The sequence below is a fragment of the Orcinus orca genome, chromosome 14 (genome assembly GCF_937001465.1).
Source record: "Orcinus orca chromosome 14, mOrcOrc1.1, whole genome shotgun sequence".
In the NCBI taxonomy this organism is placed as follows: domain Eukaryota; kingdom Metazoa; phylum Chordata; class Mammalia; order Artiodactyla; family Delphinidae; genus Orcinus; species Orcinus orca.
Window position 1 is genome coordinate 55259717 of NC_064572.1, and position 23822 is coordinate 55283538.

Sequence of the window (23822 nt, forward strand, 5' to 3'; positions counted from 1 at the left end):
TTTTTTCATGCAATTTACCCTGCAAGTTCTAAGCTATATTTCCAACATGCTGAGAATAGAGTTTGCAAATGCTAGTTTCTGTTTAGGACCTGTTCTTTCTTTTGCCTTCTATAAATATTCTTTGCAAACTAGTCTTCAGGAAAAAAACACAAAGTTTTAGTTGCCTGAGCAGTTTTTTTCTTCACTTAATACACAACAATTTCCCACTACGGGGCATATACCCAGAGAAAACCATAACTCAAAAAGACACATGCACCCCAATGTTCATTGCAGCACTATTTACAATAGCCAGGTCATGGAAGCAACCTAAATGTCCATTGAAGAATGAAGAAGATGTGGTACATATATGCAATGGAATATTACTCAGCCATAAAAAGGAATAAAATTGCATCATTTGTAGAGACATGGATGGACCTAGAGACTGTCATACAGAGTGAAGTCAGAAAGAGAAAAATAAATATCGTATATTAACACATATTTGTGAAATCTAGAAAAATGGTACAGATGAACCAGTTTGCAAGGCAGAAATAGAGACACACATGTAGAGAACAAACGTATGAACACCAAGTGGGGAAAGGGGAGGTGGGATGAACTGGGAGATTGGGATTAACATATACACGCTAATATGTATAAAATAGATAACTGATGAGAACTTGCTGTATAGCACAGGGAACTCCACTCGCTGTACAGTAGAAACTAACACAACATTGTAAAACAACTATACTTCCCCCCGCAAAAAAAATACACAACAATTCAAGGCAGCATCACTGCAGTGGTTCTGTCAACTTGACTGGGCCACTGGATGCCCAGATAAGTCAAACATTCTGGCTGTGTATTTGAGTTTTTTTCTGAATGAGATTAGCATTTGAACCAGTAGATTGAGTAAAGCAGATTAACCTCCATAATGTAGGTGGGCTTCATCCAATCAGTTGAAGACCTGAATAGAACAAGAGGATTGACCCTTCTAATAGGAGAGGATTCCTCCTGCCTGACTGCCTTCAAGCTGAGTCAGGGGTGTTCCCCTTTCAGTGGACTCAAACTGAAATATCACCTCTTCCTGAATCTTGAGCCTGCCTGCCTTCAGACTGGAGCTATACCATCAGCTCTCCTGGGTCTCCCGCCTGCCAACTGCCGGTCTTGGGACTTGTCAGCCTCCAAAATCACACAAGTCGACTTCTTTTTAAAAATCTCTCTCTCTCTCTCTCTCTCTCTCTCTGTCTCTCACGATATATATATACATACACACACACACACACACACACACACACACACTCTCTTGGTTCTATTTCTCTGGAGGACCCTGACACTAATACAATCACTTATTTTACTTGCATTAAAAAAACAACCATATTGAAATTTTAGCCCTTTTCTTTCCATTCGTTTCCATTACACATCTTTCCAGATACCAATCATAGTTCTTTTGATTTCTTTCATAATAACGTCTTAAGTTGTATTCTTTTCTAACAGGCACACTTTGCATCTTAAAAAGGTAGGAATACTCCTTATTTTTACAATGATAATTTTTATAATACACTAGACTTCTTCACCTGTGTTTCGTTTTCAAACTTTTGATAGACACATAGATATAAAAAAAATTCACTTTCATCTTAATCACACTTTAAAACAAAAAAAAACCCTACCATTGCAAGCAGGGATACTCACAGCCTAGAAGATGGACAAATTCTTGTGCTATCAGGTCAGTAAGGGGAGTTTCTGAGGGAGGAATTATTGAGAGAGGCTCCTTGAATTGGTGATGTCCTGTGGAGTCCCATTTGAGTTCTAGACTTAGCAATTAACTCCTCTAGTATGCTTTACCAGGGCCCCTGGGAAAAGCTGGGCAGGTGATTCACTGTACAGACTTACCAGCCATGTGATAAACAGGGGCAAACGCGAGTCTGGTCGGAGGAAGGGCATCTTTTTCTGATCAGCACAGGAGCTCCAGTAAGTGCTCCATCATTGGGAACAAGAGGGGGTGTTCTATTTGGGTTGCTGGTGTATCATGCCAGTCTACCACATGCATAGTTCAGTGAATTTCTGGCCATGTGTTTAGGCAATTGAATACATCCAACAGTGCTACAACTGGGTTGACATGGGTATGAAGGTAAACAAGAGGTCATGGGTTCATTTATTAAATCTGCAACTTTTTACTGAGTACCACCTAATTTATGCCAGTTCTGGATACATGCCAGACCTCTGCATCTTGTTGCTCCTCGATTTCACGCATCAAAATTTAATTCAAGCATCACCTCCTCCAGGAAACTGTCCCATATCCCCTCCAAATCTCCCAAACTTCTCCCTCAATCTGGAAAAGAAGACCCTGCCAGATGTTTTTGACACACCTGTGCAAGTCATGTTATAATATTGCTTTCTTGCCTTGCCCCACCTCAGCCTTAAGCTGACAGAGGACAGGAAGCCCAGAGGAGTGTTTCTCAGCTCCCTCAGGAAGGGTGAGCCAAGTCAGAAGAGGATAAGGGCACAGACCAACTGAGCATGCACTGACACTGAGGGGCCAGCCCAAGAGAGGCCCTCAGGAAGACCCAGAAGGGCTGGAACATGGCCTTGGATGCTAAAGCCCATTTTCTCTTTCTTAGCTCCCTAAGGAAGAGGAAATAACTGAAGAGTCATCCTCTTTGAGCCCAGGACTCCTACTTGATATAATAGGAATAACAATAACAATATTGGCTGGTTGTGAGGATTAAATCAGACAGTAGATAGGAAGTCTGTAGAGTAATTATACAGTACAATTATCTTCCAGTCAGAAATTTCCAAGGTCTTCTAACTCCAGATCCTTTCTGCTCTAGGAACCCAGCCCCCCAGGCCAACTTCTGACCCCTCTTCCCTGCTCCTCTCCCCTATGCCATCATCCCTTTTCCCTCTTCCCATCCCTCCTCCCCTCTTCCATCTCCATCCTTTCCTCCCCTCTCCTTCCCTACTTCCTCTTTCCTCTTCCTCCAGCCCTCCATTCTCTTCTTCCTTTCCCTCTTCTTCTCTCCCTCCTCCCTTCCTATCCTCCAACTCTCCTCTCTGCTTGCTTTGCCCAGGAGACAGTACACCAAGTGAGAACTGAACCAAACTACCCGGATCCAAATGTAGGTCTACCACGATTAACTAAGCCTTAGATGACTCAGATGTAAAATGCAGATGTTGCTAAAAAGCAGGACTTAACTCACAGTTGCTTTGTAAATTAAATAGATATGTAGGTAATTACTTAGCAAATAGACTTGCCCTCAGTAAAGTGCTCAAGTGTTATCCATCCATTTTCCTTCTTGCCCTTTTTCTTCCTTGTCACTGAAGCCCAGGGTGAAGATGAGAAAAGAAGTCTAAAGGGTACAGTTCACAGCAACAGCACCATGACTTTCAAAGAAAGAAGCTCTTTGTAGTCTAATGCTGGCATCAAATAATGAGTCATCTTATTCACCTTCACCACACATATTTCTGGCCAATCTAGATTTTGTGGTCATAGGTGAAGACCTGTGAAATTAACACCAGGTTTTCTGATGAAAAGCAAAGGGTTTGCTTTATATGACTTTGTTCTATTTGCAGAAGTACATTTTTCTTCTGTTCTTACTCAGGAAATACCAAGTATTGGGAAAGCAAAAGATTTCGTCTTTACTAAATTAAACCAAAAGGAGAATTACATGCTATTACATGGGACAGATCCCTCTTAAAATTCTCTTCTGAGACCAAGAAAGAAATCATGAAGAGGAGTACCAATCAAGATGTGGCCCTATAGACCAGAGACTGTGTATTGTTTGTGGCAAGTTAGCACAGAAATTGGAAATGTTTAGAAACTTTCACAGCCATTAGGCATTGTCTGGATGCCCAAGCCCCCAGTTAGTGGACTCCTCTTATTCAGCTGAGTACAGAGCAGTTCAGATGTTAGATTAGTCTTTTGAGGACAGATCTGCCTATTGGTAATGCACAATGGACCACGTACTGGTCCTAGAAGAATTGGGGGGGGGGGCAGGGGGCGGCAGCGACCTGGCCCTTCATCACAGACGTTTGAGAAGCACTGATGTAAACTATAGTTCCACAGTTTTATGTTCTCGGATCACTGATTTATCAATCTTTAAGAAGAGTTCACTTACACGAAGTTCAAAAATGTGGAAACATCAAATGTGTGGGATTTGATTGTACATTTCTTAGATGGAAAACTGTAAAACATTTTAATTTTGCCCCTCCTTGTCTAACCGGTTTTTGGCTAAACCAGCGTTGGAGCTAACCGCTCATCCTAGAGAGAATCCTGTCATCTCGTGGCTGAGAGCGTTGACTGTAAGAAAGAGTACCGTGCTGTGGCACCGCCAGTTGTGATTGGGCAAAAAGACCTTTTTCTCGGGCAGTCCTCTTTTAGGTCTGTTTCTCCATTTCCCCGTTAAGTCCATTTTATAAACAACGGAATGGACTTTAGGGGAGGGGAAAAAAAACGGGTTCCCTACTACTTTTTAAGCGTTTCCGGCCCTTAGCAAAAGGGTTTGGTTCACGGTAGGCGCTCAATAAATGCTGTATACGTACATTTTGAAAGAATCACTTTCTACATTATTTCATAGGAGGAACGGTGGAAGATGTGAACTCCTCCGGGAGAAACCAAACATTCTCATTCGGAAGAAGACGAAGAAGGATTGAAGTGAGGCTGTAGATTCCCACACACTAATTTCTGCCGGTACTTGAAGGCGAGCGAGGAACCTGCTAATCTTAGTCCACGGGCGGGTGGGGTGGGGGTGGGGTGGGGGTGGGAGGGCAGACCGCGCAGGTAAACTGCAATTCCCGGCATGCCCGAGGGGGCGGGCCCGGCGGCTGCGCAGATAGGCGCGCGACCGTCACGTGATTTCGCCATGGCGGCGTTTGCGGATTTGGACCTGCGGGCGGGTTCCGACCTGAAGGCGCTGCGCGGGCTAGTGGAGAATGCTGCTCACTGTGAGTCTCCCCGGCTTCGCGGGCCGCGGTGCCTGCCCAGTCTCTCTGTCCCCCCAGACTTTCAGGCCACGCTCGGGAGGGACCCGGGCGGGCCTCGTTCCCGTCTCATGGGGTCTCCTGGCTGTCCCTGGAAGCTGAGGCCCCTGCGGTGTCGCTCTGATTCTGGGCGCGGGAAACTCGAAAGCACTGGGGAGCTGTTACCCAGTCTAGCTCCTTATTTCTTGCGAATTGAGGAAACTGAGGCCCTGACAGGGCGGGGAATTTGCATAGGGCCCCACAGCTGATGGATGGCAGAAGCCAGGGCTTCCAAGTATAGTCTCCTACGTCAGTGCTTTTAATTTCGCCCCTTCCTGCGTCTCACGACAGTGTTCTGACACTCAGATGCAGGAAGCTGGTGCACCTATGGGTCCGAGAAGTGAGGGAGGGACATGGGGTCGCGAGTGTTTGAATTATACTTTGTAGAGGGAGGGTTGGTGGGGGCGGAGGACATACTAGGAGCGTGAGAGGGGAGCAGCATGGCCAAAATGCTAGAATGTTACGCATACTTGAATCCAAGGGAAGCAAAAGCTCTGAGAGTTAAGACCCCCATTTTAATTACTGGAGTTAATCGCGACTGCTGTCTCTTTCCTTAGACTGTAAAATGTCTACGTGGGAATAGAGGGAGTTAAAAATAAAGAGGTTTCTGCAGGGCCTGTTAAGTAATGGTTGCTCAGTAAATAATTGAGGGAGGAAGAAAAGAAGGAAACTGGACAAACTAACGAGAGGGGGGACCACTATTTTGGCATTAATATGCATTAGCTTTTAATATTAATATCCTGTTGTTCCCGTTGGTGTTTAAATAACTTAAAGATTGGAGTCATGATTTAGGCATGTTTTTGATAGTCCACATGTCCAAAACAAGGCTGTGTTGAGGCTGATAAAGCAAGGCCCTGGCTTCAGAGAGTTCCCAGTCTCTTGGTGGGTAGCTCAGAGGCGTATGTGGACAGTGGTGTGAGGGAGTCGTTACTACATTTCTCCTTAGCAAAAGGGCCTTTGAAGTAGAAAGGGTAAAAAGCAAAAGAAACGAGTAAGAATGAAGGTGAAAAAGTATACATGTGATGGGATGAAAATGAACAAAAGGACACGAAGGAGAATGAAGTTTTAAAGGAGTTGCGCAAAGTGTCTTTGGTATAATGCTAATAATACACCACCAAAGTCAAACAAAGCCCTGACTCTGTGCCAGCCACTGTTCTAAAACATCCTTTGTGTGTTATCTCATTGAATTCTGCCAGTCGTATAAGGTGAGTTCTGTTATTATCACCATTTGGCAGACGAAGAACTTGAAACTTAAGGTTAAGTAACTTCTAAGTAGTAATGCATAGATTTGAAAATGGGCCGTCTGACTCCAGAGCCCATAACCATTCTTCTTACTACCTTCTAGTCTTGACATGAATTGGGATGAGCTTATGTGTAAAAGAGGTGGTTGTATTTAACAAGAATGTTCAATTTTTCTTTTCAGTGGGCTATTCAGTTGTTGCCATCAATCATGTTGTTGAATTTAAGGAAAAGAAACAGGTAAAATACAATTTCTTGAGTTAATAATAACCAGCATTTATAGTTATTTTGTGTATATTGGTAATATTGAAGCTACAGACGAGCACTCTTTGTGCATTATCTTATTTTAATGTTAATAGTTGAGCTGATGCGTATTTGTACAAATGATAGTTTTTTGTGAAGTGCTAGGGCATGGTATAAGGATTCTTAAAGTTGATTTGATGTTAAGTAACTTTCAATAACTTCTTAAAAGTGCATTGTTATTCATTAAACTGTAATCACAATATTTAATCTTTTTTATCGTACTGTCATGGACTCATTACTAATTCATTTCCCTGCCAAACATACTAGTAAATATGCATATCTCCCTTTAGGCCAACAGCTGTTCCTTACAGATTGTTTCATTCTAACAACTATTGTTCATCCCTCCTATCCATTGGTGTTCTCAGCTGCTTCTCTGCTTTAGCTTTCTTCATTAAAAAACACACACATGCACATACACACAACTTATTTAGTGTTTCTGAGTGCCAGAAATTAGCTTTTTTAAAAAAATATTCTTCTTTGTTGTAGGAAATTGAAAAACCAGTAGCTGTTTCTGAACTCTTTACAACTTTGCCAATTGTACAGGTAAGTGTTTTGTTTAAGAAACGTAGTACTTACTCATCCAGCTCAGACATGCCCAGTCATATATGTGGTTCTCTAATCTGTACTGCCCCTTCCTCTGTCTACTAGTCTTAGCTTTCCATGAAGACTCAGCTCTTCTGCGAAACATTATGTACATCTCTTTTTCTCTGGCTGTACAGGTATACCTCAGAGATATTGTAGGTCTGGTTCCAGACCACCACAATAAAACGAGTCACACGAATGTTTTGGTTTCCTGGTGCATATTAAATTTACGCTTACATTGTACTGTAGTTCAATAAGTGTGAAGTAGCATTATGTCTAAAAAAAAAAAGTATATACCTTAATTTTAAAATATTTTATTGCTTAAAAATGCTCACCATCGTCTCAGTCTTCAGCAAGTTGTAATCTTTTTGCCTGTGGAGGGTCTTGCCTCAGTGCTGAAGGCTGCTGACCGATCAGGGTGGTGGTTTCTGAAGGTTGGGGTGGCTGCGGCAGTTTCTTAAAATAAGACAACAGTGAGTTTGCTGCATGAATGGACTCTTCCTTTCACTATGATTTCTCTGTAGCATGCAACGCTGTTTGATAGTATTTTACCCACAGCAGATCTTTCAGAATTGGAGTTAGTCTTCTCATACCCTGCCACTGCTTTATCAACTAAGTTTATATAATATTCTGAATCCTTTGTTGTCGTTTCAACAATTGATTAAGTTCGATGTCTTATATGGGTATGGTTTTTTTCACTGAAAACAATTACAATAGTACCATCAAAGATCAGTGATCAGGGAATTCCCTGGCAGTCCAGTGGTTAGCACTCGGCACTTCCATTGCGAGGGCCCCGGTTCGCATTGATCATAGATCACCATAACAAATATGAAAATAATGAAAAAGTGTGAAATACTGGGAGAATTACCAAAATATGACACAGAGACATGAAGTGAGCGAATGCTGTTGGAAAATGGCGCCAGTAGACTTGCTCAACACAGGGTTGCCGCCACCCTTCAATTTGTAAAAAATGCAATATCAGTGAAGCACAACAAAGCAAAACACAATAAAACTAGGTACACCTGTATTATAAATTCCTTGAGAGTGAGGACTAGGTTTTACTGATCTTCACTATCTTTTATTGTTAGTATCTTTTAATGAGTACTTTCCACTGTTAAGGAGGAAAATCAGTCATTTCTATTTTGTGCTTTTTTGATTACAGGGAAAATCAAAACCAATTAAGATTTTAACTAGACTGACAATTATCGTTTCGGATCCATCTCACTGCAATGTTTTGGTAGGTTAGTTGTTTTTCTTCTCTCTTGGCCTTGTAAGTTGTATTGATTTCTGCTGAATACTGTTGTTTTTCCAACTCCTCCCATTCTTCCATCTCCCCCGACCCCCGGTGTGTGACACTTGACTGCTTTCCTTAGCTCAGAATTCACATAGTATAACAGAATCTCTTCTACTCATGGCACATGTATAAGAATACCACAATTAAAGAATCTTTCAGCAAGTGGTTTTCATTGAACTTACATGAAGTGGACATAGGTGGGTACTGGGGATATTGCTATGAATAATACAGACACAATCCTTTTAAAAATGGGAAGGGGGCTTCCCTGGTGGCGCAGTGGTTGAGCGTCCACCTGCCGATGCAGGGGACACGGGTTCGTGCCCCAGACTGGAAGGATCCCACATGCCGCGGAGCGGCTGGGCCCGTGAGCCATGGCCGCTGAGCCTGTGCGTCCGGAGCCTGTGCTCCGCAACGGGAGAGGCCACAACAGTGAGAGGCCCGCGTATCGCAAAAAAATTAAAAATTAAAAATAAATAAAAATGGGAGGAATGTTTAAAAAGTGGGAGGTAGCAAATAAGGAATGTCCTGGGAATGTGCAACAGGAGGCCCACCGAGGAAGCTGATGTTCAGACAGGGGCCAGAAGAATCAGTGTTATAGGTGCCAAGTGAGGGAGAGAATGTTTCCACAGACAGGATGGATTATGCAAGGTCCTGAATCCAAGAAGAAACATGGTGCATTCTGGAAAATGAAACACCAGTTGAGTTGCACCTGATGAGCTGTCTATCCTGGGATGAGGTTAGGGAGGTGGGTCTGGGTGAGCAATTAGAAGAAGCCTTTGAAGGTTTTAACCAAGGGAGTACAATTATGAAGTTTGCATTATAGAGAATAGATTAGAAGGGATAAAGGAGGGGATTTAAGAGGCACTGGGGCTGGGGGAGACGGGAGGATTGACAGGATTTGGATGGATTTGTTGATTGGATAGAAGGTGATGACTCCCTGCCTTGGCCTGAGCAGCCAGGTAAGTAGATGGTACCATTTCCTGAGATGGGACATAGAAAGAGAAGTAAGTTTAGATCATCACGTTTCAGACGTGATGGGTTATTGTGAGAGTTCCAGTGGAGCTTGTCAAATGGGGGGTTGGAAAAAAAGGTGCGACCCTCAGAAGAGGGACCCTAATTAAAGATACTGATTTGGAAGTGGTCACCCTGTAGAGAGTAATTGAAATCATGAGACTGGATGAGACTCCTTGGTAAAAATATGTGGGAAGAGAAGGTCTAGGACAGAGCCCTGAGGAAATTCGGTATTTAATGGTGGAGTAAAGGATGAGGGATGAGCTAGGATTAGAGACTGAGGCAGGACTGTCTGAGAAGTAGGTGGACAACGAGGAATGTGAGAAGGCCCAGCAGCATCAAGGTGCCTAAGTAGTTAAGTCGGAGAAGGGCTAAAACATGTGTTGAATGGGCAAGTCTCCTAATGACGTGGAGGTCATTGGTTGCCTTAGTAAAAGCCATTTCCACGGAAATGATAGGGACGTGAGAACATGCAGCCAGTGTGTGCTGCTGACTTTGCTTGAGAAAATTGCTTCTGTGGAGGAACAGAAGGCATAGGGAGGCTGGTGGATGAGAACCTGCTGTCTAGATTTTGTTGGTTAGATGGAGACTTGAGAATGCCTGGTGCTGATGGGATGGGTCCAGTGAGGGAGAGAGAAAGTGAGATCTCTGAGAAGGTGAGCTGTTTCATCTTTAGCTGGAATGGCCTCCTCTATCACAGAACAGGAGTAATCAAGGAAGGGCTGGCCTCCTTTCTAACATTAGCATTGCTAAAGAAATTACAGAAAGCCAAATTTTGGGATTTTATACAACTGCAGGCAGCATTCTGGTTATCTAAGCCCAGGGAGACATAAATGGAGCTGACTTTTTATGGTCACGAAGAGTTTGATTTTCTCTTGTTATCATTAACATCCTGGTGGCCCCTATTTGTCCACATCCCAGATGGGAGTGGGCAAGCAGAGGACAAAGAGTCCTGGATCCTGACTTTTTCTGAGACCTGGAGCCTGCCCTGTCTCAGCATACATCTGCCCAGCAGGTTTTCTTACCTGCTCAAGCACAGTACCTGCTGCTTCTCTTCAACCTATCTCTTTCCTCCTCTAATTTTTATCATGCCTTTTCTTTTTGCAGAATAAGAGGTAAAAAATTTTAAAGGTGCCAACGGGCAAAGAAGAAATATCCCATATCTCATCACTCAGAGATTGTACTCTTGAATATATATTTTTCCAGCCTTTTCACATGCATACACACATAAGTTTGAGACTTTCTTTTATAAACAATCTTTAACGGATAAATTCCTCTTCTTCTGTCTTAGGACTCTCGGGTATTTTCTTGCATGCTTAGCAGTTTAATTTGTATTTAACAGTATTCTCATTGTGAACCTAATCACATCACACTTAGTCACGTGTATTTCTTATCTCACCAAAAAATGGTGAGTTCCACTGAGAACAGACATATGCCTTAAGTGATTTTGTATCCCCAGTGCCCCACACACAGCAGGTGCTCAGTAAATTTCTGGCAAGCTCCTCTGCTAGCTTGTAAGAGCAGCAGCTATCTAATTTGATTTTTCTATCTCAAACAAAATATTTGGTACACAGTTAAAGCATAACAATGTGGGAATGAAGGAAGGAGGATGATTCCTTCCTCCTTGGTGGGATGGAAGTTGGTATCTGGAGTCTCATGTGCTGAGGTGGTCTTTTCTGACAACATACAAAGCAAAGCAGAAATGTCAGTGGCATATTAGAAGTGTTACACAATTGAAATATAAGTGCAGCCAGGACATTAGTCAGAATTCCATATGCATTTGTTGTTGCATAAGTATGGTAACATTCTTTTTATATTACTAGAGAGCAACTTCTTCAAGAGTCCGGCTGTATGATATCGTTGCAGTTTTTCCAAAGACAGAAAAACTTTTTCATGTAAGTAACAGATAGTAAAAGAAAATAGTACTCATTATTTTATATAAGAAGTTTGATGTTATACCTTTGTAGGTGACCTGTATAAGCTCATCTGGAAACTTTGAGGATTTTTTATTTATACTTGGTGTTCTGGAATTGCACAAGGGTGTATTTGGGTGACATATTTTGTTTTGTTTTATTTATTCTGCTAGATATTTGATGGGCTGAGATTAAAAGAGTCCATCACGTTTTCTTCTGTTTCTTTATCTCTGCTTCATTCATTCGTTTGAAACTTCTCTTAGGTAAATGATGGTCCATCTCTTTCTAGCTCTAAAAGCGCTTCAGTTTCTGCCCTTCTTACTATTCGCTGCTGCCTGTGACAGAAGAAGGGAGCAAGGTTCTACTGTGGCATAGAAGATTCCTTCTCTGTTTTAGCTTTCCCGTTTGTGTGCTCTGAGGTGTGGTCCATATGCCAGCATGATCATATCAGCCTTTGGTCTTCTAGAAATCCTTCAGAATCAACCATCTGCTGATACTATTCCTTTTTGTATAAGAGAACCTTTATGAATTTAATTTCTTTTGTCCTTTTCAAATGGCCATTTCTATGACTTTTCAGGAGGGAAAATTGTTTAATGTGTATGGTCATTTTGTCAACTTGAGACAGAACACACTGGGCATTGTAAGTGATCACAGAAAAGAAAAAATCAAATGTAATATAGTTTTTCAGGAATATGTTTTACTGTGTAAAGTGAGGTATAGCTCCTTTAAGAAGTTTGGAATGTTGTCTTTATTTAGGTAGCCATCTACCAAAAGTGTATCCACTAAAGGGATGTTATGGCGGGGGGGGGGGGAAGAAAGCACTGGTCTTTGATGTTTTACTTTTACAGCATAATTTGTTTTTAAGCAAAGTCCGTTCTAAAATTATAAGATTTTCCCTAAGTTTATCCAGTAGATGGAGTTGCTGACTAAGGAGACTCGTGTGTGGCAAATTTCATTTTCAAGGCACATTAACAATTCTTAATTGTTTATACACTAAGTACCCTATATACGAATGAGCTCCGTTCCAAGAGCTCGTTCGTAAGTCCAATTTGTTTGTAAGTCCAACAAAGTTAGCCTAGGTACCCAACTAACACAATCGGCTATATAGTACTGTACTGTAATAGATTTATAATACTTTTCACACAAATAATACATAAAAAACTAACAAACACAAAAAATAAAAACATTTTTAATCTTACAGTACAGTACCTTGAAAAGTACAGTAGTACAGTACAACAGCTGACATACAGGGGCACGTTTGCATCTTTGAAAGTTCATAATTTGAAGGTTTGTATGTAGGGGACTTACTGTATTAATGCAGAGAAATAGTACAAGTTATCTGTGAATTCCTGTTTTTTGGTGACTCCTTTTCTAAAATGCTCAATTATAGTAATTCTCAAGAATTTCATTTCAGAAAAACGGGGAGTAGGATTGAGTAGTTCTTAGTCATCAGAGACCCCTGTGGAACCTTTTAAAATCAGGCACGTTCAGATCTCCACTGTTGGAGATTCTGATCCAGTAGGTTTGGGGTTGAGTTTGGGTATCTTTTTTTAAGTTCACAGGGGTTCTAATTCAGTGCTGAAACCCTAAGATGGACCATGGATATGTCCAAATTTGTTGAACAGCAATTTAGTTTTGTTATTAAATATTAACAACTCAGTTATACTGTAGACTAAAAGTTGGTAGCGTACCCAGTTTTTTATTGTACACTTGTTTTTCGAATGGATTTTGAAGAGCATACAACTTAAAATTTCCATAGCCATTTACTGGTGATTAGAGAAAACAACAATCCTGGGGATAATTGGGACAAAGGCCTATTATTATCCCCATTTTGTAGAAGAGAAAATTGAGACTTAGGCTCAATGATTTGCTCTAAACTTAAGGTAGTTATGTCATAGAGATAGGACTTTGGAGTCTTAGAATACATTATAATTTGATTTAGTGAATTTATCTTATTACTTGTTTTTCTCAGATTATTCACAAGTTTTAATTCAAAACTGTGAACACATAATTCATGATGATGGGTGGAACAGTCAGAAATATTCTGGAAGATGGAAGAAAGCTATAAATAATTGACAGAGTATTTGTTTGGAATTGACTGCAGAGAAAACAGTTTTTAAAATCAGAACATCTTATCTTTCCAAATCTTACCCATCCTTTAAGATTCAGTTGAAGTTGACATTCTCCCCGTTTTATATAGAAAATCAATTTAAAAAGACTTTTTTCTTTTAATTATAAAGCTTTTGTAAGCATATCATGGTTTGGAATTGGGTCAGATGCAAGCAGTTTGTTGCTTAACAGGTTATGTTCTGTTAAGTGATTTTATTTGTTTGGTTTGTAAGTTGATTATCTAGAATGTAAACAAGTGTCCGTAGATACGATATTCTGTAACTAAGGTCTCCAAAATGAGTTATAAAAGCATTCCTATACATGTGTTAACAATTAGTAGTATAAAATCTAACCACCTTAAATAGAGTTGTTTCCATGGGAAATAACATACTCTTTTCCACTCAGAGTATCTGGAAGATATCTCATAGATAAATCCTTTTTCTCCATAATTACCCCAGGGGATAAGGCAAAGATGAAAGACTGTAAGCAGATTCCATTGGCTGGGGCTTCTTAGGATGGGGGTGATGGTGGGATTTGGCAGAGAGAGATACATAGAAGTTTCAGGAGCTTCTGAGTTAGTTATTCCCATTTAGGGTTTTTAAAAAAATTTTTATTGAAGTACAGTTGATTTACAATGTTATGTTAATTTCTTCTGTACAGCAAAGTGAATCAGTTATAGACATATATATTCTTCTTCATATTCTTTTCCATTGTTACTCCCATTTAGGACAAGACAGGGTGAGGAGAATTCAGGTTATTTAGTCCAATGGTCTCCAAACTACCTTGAGTGTGTACTGTATCAGTTTAAAAAAATAGTGATCCCACATCCCCAATATGTGTATGTTTATTTTCTTTTAAATTATTTGCATGTAATTTCATAACTTGTATGGAAACACAGAAGACCCCAAATAGCCAAAGCAATCTTGAGAAAGAAAAGCGGAGCTGGAGGAATCAGGCTCCTGGACTTCAGACTATAGTACAAAGCTACAATAATCAAAACAGTATGGTACTAGCACAAAAACAGAAATATAGATCAGTAGAACATGATAGAAAGCCCAGAGATAAACCCACACACATATGGTCACTTTATCTTTGATAAAGGAGGCAAGAATATACAATGGAGAAAAGACAGCCTCTTCAATAAGTGGTGCTGGGAAAACTGGACAGCTACATGTAAAAGAATGAAATTAGAACACTCTCTAACACCATACACAAAAATACACTCAAAATGGATTAAAGACCTAAATGTAAGGCCAGACACTATCAAACCCTTAGAGGCAAACATAGGCAGAACACTAACATAAATCACAGCAAGATCCTTTTTGACCCACCTCCTAGAGAAATGGAAATAAAAACAAAAATAAACAAATGGAACCTAATGAAACTTAAAAGCTTTTGCACAGCAAAGAAAACCGTAAACAAGACAAAAAGATAACCCTCAGAATGGGAGAAAATATTTCCAAGTGAAGCAACTGACAAAGGATTCATCTCCAAAATTTACAAACAGCTTATGCAGCTCAATATCAAAAAAACAAACAGCCCAATCCAAAAATGGGCAGAAAACCTAAATAGACATTTCTCGAAAGAAGATACACAGATTGCCAACAAACACATGAAAGAATGCTCAACATCATTAATCATTAGAGAAATGCAAATCAAAACTACAATGAGATATCATCTCACACCGGTCAGAATGGCCATCATCAAAAAATCTAGAAACAATAAATGCTGGAGAGGGTGTGGAGAAAGGGGAACCTTTTTGCACTGTTGGTGGGAATGTAAATTGATACAGCCACTATGGAGAACAGTATGGAGGTTCCTTAAAAAACTAAAAATAGAACTACCATATGACCCAGTAATCCCACTACTGGGCATATACCCTGAGAAAACCATAATTCAAAAACAGTCATGTACCACAATGTTCATTGCAGCTCTATTTACAATAGCCAGGACATGGAAGCAACCTAAGTGTCCATCAACAGATGAATGGATAAAGAAGATGTGGCACATATATACAATGGAATATTACTCAGCCATAAAAAGAAACAAAATTGAGTTATTTGTAGTGAGGGGGATGGACCTAGGAGTCTGTCATACAGAGTGAAGTAAGTCAGAAAGAGAAAAACAAATACCGTATGCTAACACATATATATGGAATCTAAAAAAAAAAAAGTCATGAAGAACCTAGGGACAAGACAGGGTTAAAGACGCAGACCTACTAGAGAATGGACTTGACACGGGGAGGGGGAAGGGTAAGCTGGGACAAAGTGAGAGAGTGACATGGACATATATACACTACCAAATGTAAAATAGCTAGCTAGTGGGAAGCAGTCGCATAGCACAGGGAGATCAGCTTGGTGCTTTGTGACCAGTTAGAAGGGTGGGATAGGGAAGGAGGGAGGGAGGGAGAAGCAAGAGGGAAGAGATATGGGGATATATGTATATGTATAACTGATTCACTTTGTTATAAAGCAGAAACTAACACACCAGTGTAAAGCAATTATACTCCAATAAAAAAAATTATTTGCATGCTCCGTTATATCAGTGTGCTTTATGAAATAATATACACACACTGAACAAAACATTTTAAGGGAAGGAATTAAAAATAAATGAAAATAGAAGTTGTTTTCTTCCTGCTTCCAAAATCCATGCCTTACTCTTTGCAGAGCATTATTGTAGTATATGCTGCTAACACCTGAGGCTACTGAAAAGGCGTATCTTTCAAGGCAGTTCTTCTTAAGGTATGCTCTGGCTCCACTGGTGTCAGATTTCCCAGGAAACTTTGTTAAAATGCAGGTTATTAGACCCTGCTTACTGAATTTACTGCTGAGGGTAGGGCCTGGTAATCTCCATTTTAAATAAATTCTTCAGGGAGGTTTGTTTTTTTTCTTAAAACAGTTCAGTTTGGGAGGCCCCATTTACGGGCATCTCTTTTTTCCCTGGGCAAGCCTGGCTCTCCCTTGAATAAAATATTAGAATGTACTAACCTGACATCCATGAAGGGGAGTTGGGGGAGACTGAACCCCCTTTTCTTATTCCGCTTGTTCCATAAAATCAAAGATAAATGTATGTGTGTATATGTGCAGTTTGGGGAATACCTTCCTTAAATCCTCATAGGAATCCTTGGCCAAAGAAAAGGTTAAGAACAATTGATATGAATTCATATACAACCTGCCAAAACCACAATAATCAAATTCTTAATCACAAATATATTTGGACGTAATTTAATCTTTTTAATGATTTAGAAAGCATTTCATTATAGTGTGAACATTAGCTCTTATTTTATAGTTATCTAAATGTATCAGTTGAACAATTGGATTAATAGAAAGCTAAATAACAAAAGAATTCGGTTTGAAACATTTTAAGTCTGAGGTATCAGAGGGAGCCAAGTGGAGCCATCCTTTGTAACTGAAAGTTTATTATAATGCGTGTACTTAAACCAACACAAGGGATATTTTTTAATTAGCTACTGTTACATAAAAGAGGGAAGAAAGGAGCAATACATAAATAAAAAGGTAACCTAATTTAGCTTTACTCTGCGGAAGAATGTTTAACAGGCTTTTAAGAAATGAATCAGCTTTTTGAAATGAAAAATAATTTGTAATAATGAATTGAAACAGTGCAAAGAGGTATGCACTGAAAAGTACACCTTCCTCCCACCCAAAACGCTCTCTCCCTTTTCTCCAGAGGCAGCCACTGCTAGCAGTTCTTGTGTTTCTTTTCAGAAGTATTTTTACCTAGTCCTTCCTTCCTTTCTTCATTCTCCTTTTCCTCTCCTTCCTTCCTTCCTTCCTAATACCATGGTTTTTTCACCTGGCAGTATATCTCGGAGATGGTTCCATAATGTCCACTAGAGAGGTACCTCATTCTGTTTAAGGAGTCAGCATGTTCTCTTGCATAAAGGGACCATAATTTGTTTTAAGTAAAATTGAGGGATGTTTAGTTGTGTCTAGTCTTTTGTGATTGGTGTTGCAGCGACCGTCCTTTCACCAATATCCTCAAGCATTTGTAAGGTATATGGCTATAGAATGCATTTCTAGTCTCTGTAGGATACGTTCCTATACGTATAGGAATTTGCTGATGTGTGCTTATAAAATTTTGATACCTATTGCTGAAATGCTTTTCAAGACCCTGTACTGATTTAAAGACCCTGTGAGTCCCTGTTTGTTTAGTTTTGTGTCACCTGTATATTGCTAAACTTTTTGATCTTTGCCAATCTGGTAGTTTAAAAATGGCAAACAGAAGCTGAGCGTGTTTTTTGTTTTATCTGCTATTCAGACCTTTACTTCATCCATTCTTATCACATTTTCAATGACTCTTTTATGAGTTGGACAGCTGTAGCAGTTGGGATGGGGCAGATTCTTTATGAGCCAAGTGTTTCTGCCAAACCAGCCTTACTTCCCAGGCTTACTAAGTTACTATGACTGTCTTAAAGCCAGGCAGCCTCTGATCACTACCTGCTTCCTGGAGCCCTGGGGTGGGGGTAGGAACGACTGAAGTGGGGATTCTGAAGAGAAAGGATAAGATGTGACATTCCTGTCACTGCTGAAGGTCGAGCTGACCCTGTGGGGCATTGTCACCCCCTCTTGACCCCTTTCTCTTGGTCCGTGCCACGGATGTTAGTTTGCCAGCACAGCCACCCTGGCAGCTTGGATTTACACCAGCATTGATAGTAAGGCTTATTTTTGTCATGGTACAAAACAGCCAATTCCTTTTATTGCTGTAAATCAAATAATGGCAAAATGAGAGACGGGTATGGAGCTTCTAGCCCTGTCTTTTGGCCTGTACTGTTATGCTAGTAACCTTTCCCTGGCTTTATGTTCCTTCCCTGATTTTCCTTTTATCCTCATTTCCTTATCTATTTATTTTATCTTGCATGTCTTTTTTTATAAGCAGCTTCAAATCTCTTTTGGAAGTAAATGCAGAATATCAACAAATAATAGCAAAAATGAGAACAAAGGAAAGGGAAATTAAAAGTTGAAAAAAGTGCATTCAGTGTCATTTGATTTATAACAGCTCTGCTTTGACCATTTATGGAGATGCTCTGTTTCTATTAGCATTTGAACAAAATGCCATTAGTAGTGCCATGTATTTCTTTGGCCAGTCAATAGACTGATAGGAGCCACAGGCGTGGACCAATTGCTGGCATAAAAATAAATAATTTCTGGAGTAAGTGGACCATGCATACATTCCTTTTGGCTTATCTATTTATTTTTTCTTGGATTTCAGAGCAGTTAGTTTCCTTTTTCTAGAACAAACTGAAGTAACTTCCAGAAACTCAGCCTCTCTTAGCAACTTCTCCTTATGTAGCTGACCATGAATTAGAGGGTCTCTAGACCCTATCTGTTGAGATGGTCTATAGACATATCACTCTGCTTCAGCTAGATTACAGCTAAACCATTCAAACCAAATGTGAAGGAATGGCTAAGCATTGACTTTGTAAAGGGACAGATGTATTTGAACACAGAACCGTGTAATGCCTATGGAGTGAGCCATATCTATTTACATTTCTTTGTATCACGTTTGACCCTACCCCATTCTTAACATGTGCCAATTTTCCTTTTGGCTTTACCTGTTTTTTTCTTCTTGACAGGTTGCATGTACACATTTAGATGTGGATTTAGTCTGCATAACTGTAACAGAGAAGCTACCATTTTACTTCAAAAGACCCCCTATTAATGTGGTAAGTGTCACAGTTTCCATTCTATATGTGAATCTCTACATGTGCATTAACACACTGGAAAAGGGGCAGAAGAAACTGCTGTTCTTAGAGGGGAAAAAACAAAGGCTAGTAATAAATAGGCAATTTAAAAAGAGGATTTTTTTTTCTAAGCTGACTAAAGGTAGAAAAGAAAGCTTAAAATAAAAAATATCCAGTGAATTACCAAGATGTGTTTGAAAGGCCTTAGAAGCTCAAATTTGTGAAGGAAATTTCCTAAGAGGATAGCTAATAATGATGGACACTTACAGTCTGAATGTTGAACATTAAGGAGACAGAGCAGCCAAGAAAGGCGTAGGACAAAATAGAGAGAGGGTTCCCAAGGCACCAGCAAACGGGAAAGGTGGGGTGGCAGGGACTGGAGGGGGCAGGGCCTGGAAAGCACAGTAGGCGTGGTCTCTGCAGAATTAAAATTTGCATTGAAATGTGCTGGCTCACACAAAAACCCAGGGTTACCTTTATGATAACCTAAGAGGGGGACCATGCATTCAACAGATCTTGTGCTCCTTCCTCTGCTATAGAATTTTTCTCGTTACCTTTCTACGTAATTTCTCTTGTTTTCCTCTACTCCTTATCTTCCACCTGTCACACCTTTTTATGTCTTACTGCATCATAAAAGTGGAGCTGTAAGGTTGGCAGAGCTGTCAACTATTTGCATTGACAACCAGATCCTGGGAGGAGTTAGAATAGAGTCTTCCAAAGCTCTCTCCCATTCTCAAGAAGTGCTGTTGAAGGAGAAAAAAGGTTTGACAGACAATCTAGATTACATCCCCAATCCTGTCAGAATTGGAAAATTAAAAATTTATGGATTTTCAGGATAGATAACTCCCCTATTCTTTTGTCTCTGTAGAATCACAAGTTCTTCAATGTTTGTTTCCCTCTCCACTGCTAAGGAATTAGCTTGATGCTGAGAGTAGGGAGATACCGTGAGAGGAGAAAATGATCTGTATGGTGTGGAAAAATTGAATGCAGTGTGGAAAAATTTAAGATGGCTTGTGTTCTACCCCTAAGTGTGTGCTACTAAAGCTGTACTTGAAAAGTATTCAGAATTTTAAAGTTATATATTTAAAGGGCAAACTATAAAACAGCACTTTTCTGATCAATAATGAGAGTACTACTGAACATATAACAATATTGGTTAAGCTCAAATCATTGTTTCCCCACATTCTTGCCGGTACTTAAATAAGTAAACACTAAAAAAAAAAGACCCTTAATCATCACATTTTAGAATTGGAGATATATGTTGTTGAAAGTGGTAAAATGAAGAAGGAGAAGCTGTTCAGCTCTCCAGACACAGGGGTGGGACAGACCTGGTTGACTCCCCATCAGATGAGATCTCCGATGTGCCCCAGCTACCATGATAAAAGGCTCAAACTAACACAGTTCCCAAGGTTATGACAGTCTTACTGGCCTCACATGTTGTTGCTCCCCAGAGCTAGTAGTGTCTGTCTCTAGAAGTTGCCAAAGCTTTTTACCAGCTTCACACTGCCAGTCCATTTTCCATGTAGATGGCACCCTCCTTAAGTTGCTCTTAAACTTACAACTGTTTTGCTTTTCTCTTCACCTTAATGAACTAGGAAGGCCATTTTCTAGATGGCTTTGCCTGAGTAAACCCACGTACGATACTGTGTCCTTGGCTGGGAGGAGATAGTGCATGTGATGCTAAGGCCAAGTCCATGGAATGGACAGCAGTGCACAGCACATAATTCCTCATGTCCCACAACAGTGATAAGCTGCCCAGTGACTGTTTTGGCTTCGTCCTTTGATTTGTTTCTTAGGAATGTGCCCTGCTGTCCAACCCAGATTGTGAGCTTCTAGAGAGCACCAACTGTGTCATGGTCCTTTTTTCATTACCCAAATACCTTGCTTATAAGAGGTCTTCCCTAAAATCTGTCAATTGAACGAGTATATGTCTAATTTTGCATGTCTGGGTACAGCTTGGGGAACACAGCCAAATCCTGTGAACCGTTAGTCCTTAGCTGGTTGTCAGGGCTTGGCAGGCAGCATTCACTGTGAGGGGGGGTGGGGCATTGGGGCAGCGTGAGGAGGAGATGCACTGGAGGCGGCAGCACTAGTACAGCCCACCTTCTGATTCCATCTGTAAGTTCCTGAAGGTGCTATTTTTTGATGGATATTTTTGGCTTCATTCCCACATTTTTCAATTTAAGAATTCTGAAAAGTAAAAATTTGACAAGTGAGAGGGATAGGCAGTACTTAACACAGTGTCTGCTTTTTTAAAAATCTGGTATGAACATTTTACATATGTTGTTTAATAAAAACTAGATGATGGAGTAGAGGGAAGGCTGTGCAGGATTATTTTTAGCCCTCGTCTAGTGTAGAAGTAGGCTGCGGTGTGAATTGGTCAGGAAGCAGAAGAGTCCCTATTAATTCATTCACCTCATTTTCATTTAAGAGAAACTGGAATTAAAAGTTAAATTAATTAAAATTAAATTAAAAGCTAGAAGCATACAATAAAAAGTGTCCACCTTATTGTTCAGGGTAAATAATAGTAGTTGTATAGGTATCTTAATTTGGATGGGGTGGTGAGAAATAGGAGCATTAAGATATTTAATTCATTAGCCTTTAACCTAGAGGCCATAAGCCATGTGCGAATTATCAGCTCAGAAGGTTGGGATTGTAGGTCAAAGGGTATAGATTTTCACTTAAAAAAAGAACAAGTTCTGAGGCTCTAATGTACAGCGTGGGTGACTGTAGTTAATAGTCCAGTATTGTAACTCAAAAGTAGTTGAGAGAGTATCCTAGGCACTCTCACCACCATCACCACACACACAAAAAAACAAAAAAAATGGTTAACTATGTCAAGTGGTGGATGTGTTAATTATCTTGATCTCAGTAATCATTCTACAGTGTAGAGTATATGTATATCAGATCATCACATTGTAGACTTTAAATATATGCATTCTATTTGTCAATGATCCCTCAACAAAGTTACAAAAAAAAAAAAAGAAGGTTGGGATTATAAAGGAGGGCCCAGGAGCTAAAACATACCAAAGCACTCCTTATGTATAACTTTCAGCTCTCAATCCTTTTGTTATTTTCACCACATGCTTAGGGCACCATAATTTCAATTATGTTAATTCCCTCTAAAGTCTCCTGCAAACCTCCTCTGGAGTCTTAAGTAAGTTGTATGGGAATCATTTTATCATGTAATAGTTGGGTTTCAAAAAAGTTGAATTCAACTCCTCTTCTTGGATAGCCAGATGGCTTCTAATTATTTAGCATTTTAAGGCTTAAGCACTTTCACACCTGCTCTAGCCCAGCAGCTTTAGGGTGGGGTAGATGTGAATTACCTCTGTGATGCAGGTGATGGAATTGAGACTCAGGTAGTTTGTGGCTCACAACAGGTACATGTCTCTCTCAAAGGTTGACTTGGGATTTGTACTTAAGCTTTGATTCTAAATCTGCTGTCATTTCCCACTGGGAAATGCTATTTAAAATTACTTTACAGCAGAGCTCTTTGTTACGCACAGAATAATTTCATATTTTAAAACATGATCTTTATGAATTCAGGTTTTGAGAAGAATTTTTTTAAGCAGCACGTATCTTCACCTTTGATTTTTTTTTTTACAGTGTTAGTGCCATTCAACAATAACTTCAAGTTTATTGAGCCATTTCCAGTGATCGTATGTTTTATGCTCTCTTTCCGATGTTTTCCCCTCAGCATTTCCTTTAACCCTAATCCATTTCTGTCTTCATGGTCCAGTTAGTCCCCACTGAGAGAAATCCAGTAAATAGTATCTGAAGCAGTGAGGTTGTTCCAGGAATCTTGCCATATATCCTTGAGTTGGGTGTGAGTGCTCTATAAACTTTATTTTTCATCACACATATTGTGAACCTAACTATGTTAAGTACTTTATTGATCCAGTACTTGGAGCAGTGCCAGCAAACCTGTCAGTACCAAAAAAATGTCTGTGTGGCCAAAAAAAAAAAACCATCAGAAACAAAGTTAAAAGGACTAATGACAGACTGGTAGAAATAGTTTCACTTATATCACAGACAGGTGACTAATCTCTGTAATATATAAAGAGCTCCTAGAAATTGATAAGGTTAAAAAAAAAAAGAGAGAGAGATGATCAATCCAAAAAAATGGATTAAGAACATGGAAAAGACATTTCACAGGAAAGGAAATACAAATGGCCTTTTAACAAATGAAAAGATGCTTAAATTCATCATGCTAAGAGAAATTCACGTTAAAATCACCTGTCTGATTGGCACAAACCCAGAAGTTTGATGATACACTTTTGTGAGGCTGTGGGAAAGCAGACATTCTCATACTTTGATGGTAGCAGTGTAATTGGAACAGTCCTTATGGGGCAGTGGGTAATTTGGCAACAACTATCAAAATTATAAATGCTTTACCCTCTGACCTAGTGTATTAGTTTCCTGGGGCTACCATAACAAAGTACCACAAATGGGGTGGCTTAAACTAACAGAAGTGTATTGGCTCACTGTTCTGGAGACTGGGAGTCTGAAATCAGGACATTATTGGGGTTATGGTCCCTCTGAAACCTTAGGGGAGTCCTTCTTTGTCTCTTCCTAGATTTTGATGGTTTGCTGGCAATCTTTGCTGGTCCTTGGCTTGCAACTGCATAACTCGAATCTCTACCTCTGTCTTTACAACATGTTCTTTCTCCCTGTCTGT

The 23822-nt window shown here is 40.0% G+C and overlaps 1 protein-coding gene and 1 long non-coding RNA gene across 3 annotated transcripts in view; both read left to right on the forward strand.

Moving 5' to 3' along the window:
• LOC125960952 (uncharacterized) overlaps window positions 1-23822 on the forward strand; it is a 275883-nt gene that overhangs the window by 231657 nt on the left and 20404 nt on the right. The window lies entirely within an intron of this gene.
• The window catches only part of RPP30 (ribonuclease P/MRP subunit p30), a 28986-nt gene continuing 9970 nt past the window's right edge, over window positions 4807-23822 (forward strand). The window contains exons 1-6 of one of the 2 annotated variants that reach the window (XM_004279386.3): window positions 4807-4914; window positions 6413-6468; window positions 7018-7074; window positions 8276-8350; window positions 11242-11313; window positions 19034-19123. In XM_004279386.3, the coding sequence (XP_004279434.2) occupies window positions 4833-4914; window positions 6413-6468; window positions 7018-7074; window positions 8276-8350; window positions 11242-11313; window positions 19034-19123 (432 nt within the window). In that variant the 5' untranslated portion in view covers window positions 4807-4832. The remainder of the gene's footprint in view (window positions 4915-6412; window positions 6469-7017; window positions 7075-8275; window positions 8351-11241; window positions 11314-19033; window positions 19124-23822) is intronic. The other variant, XM_033404868.2, reaches the window with a different exon arrangement.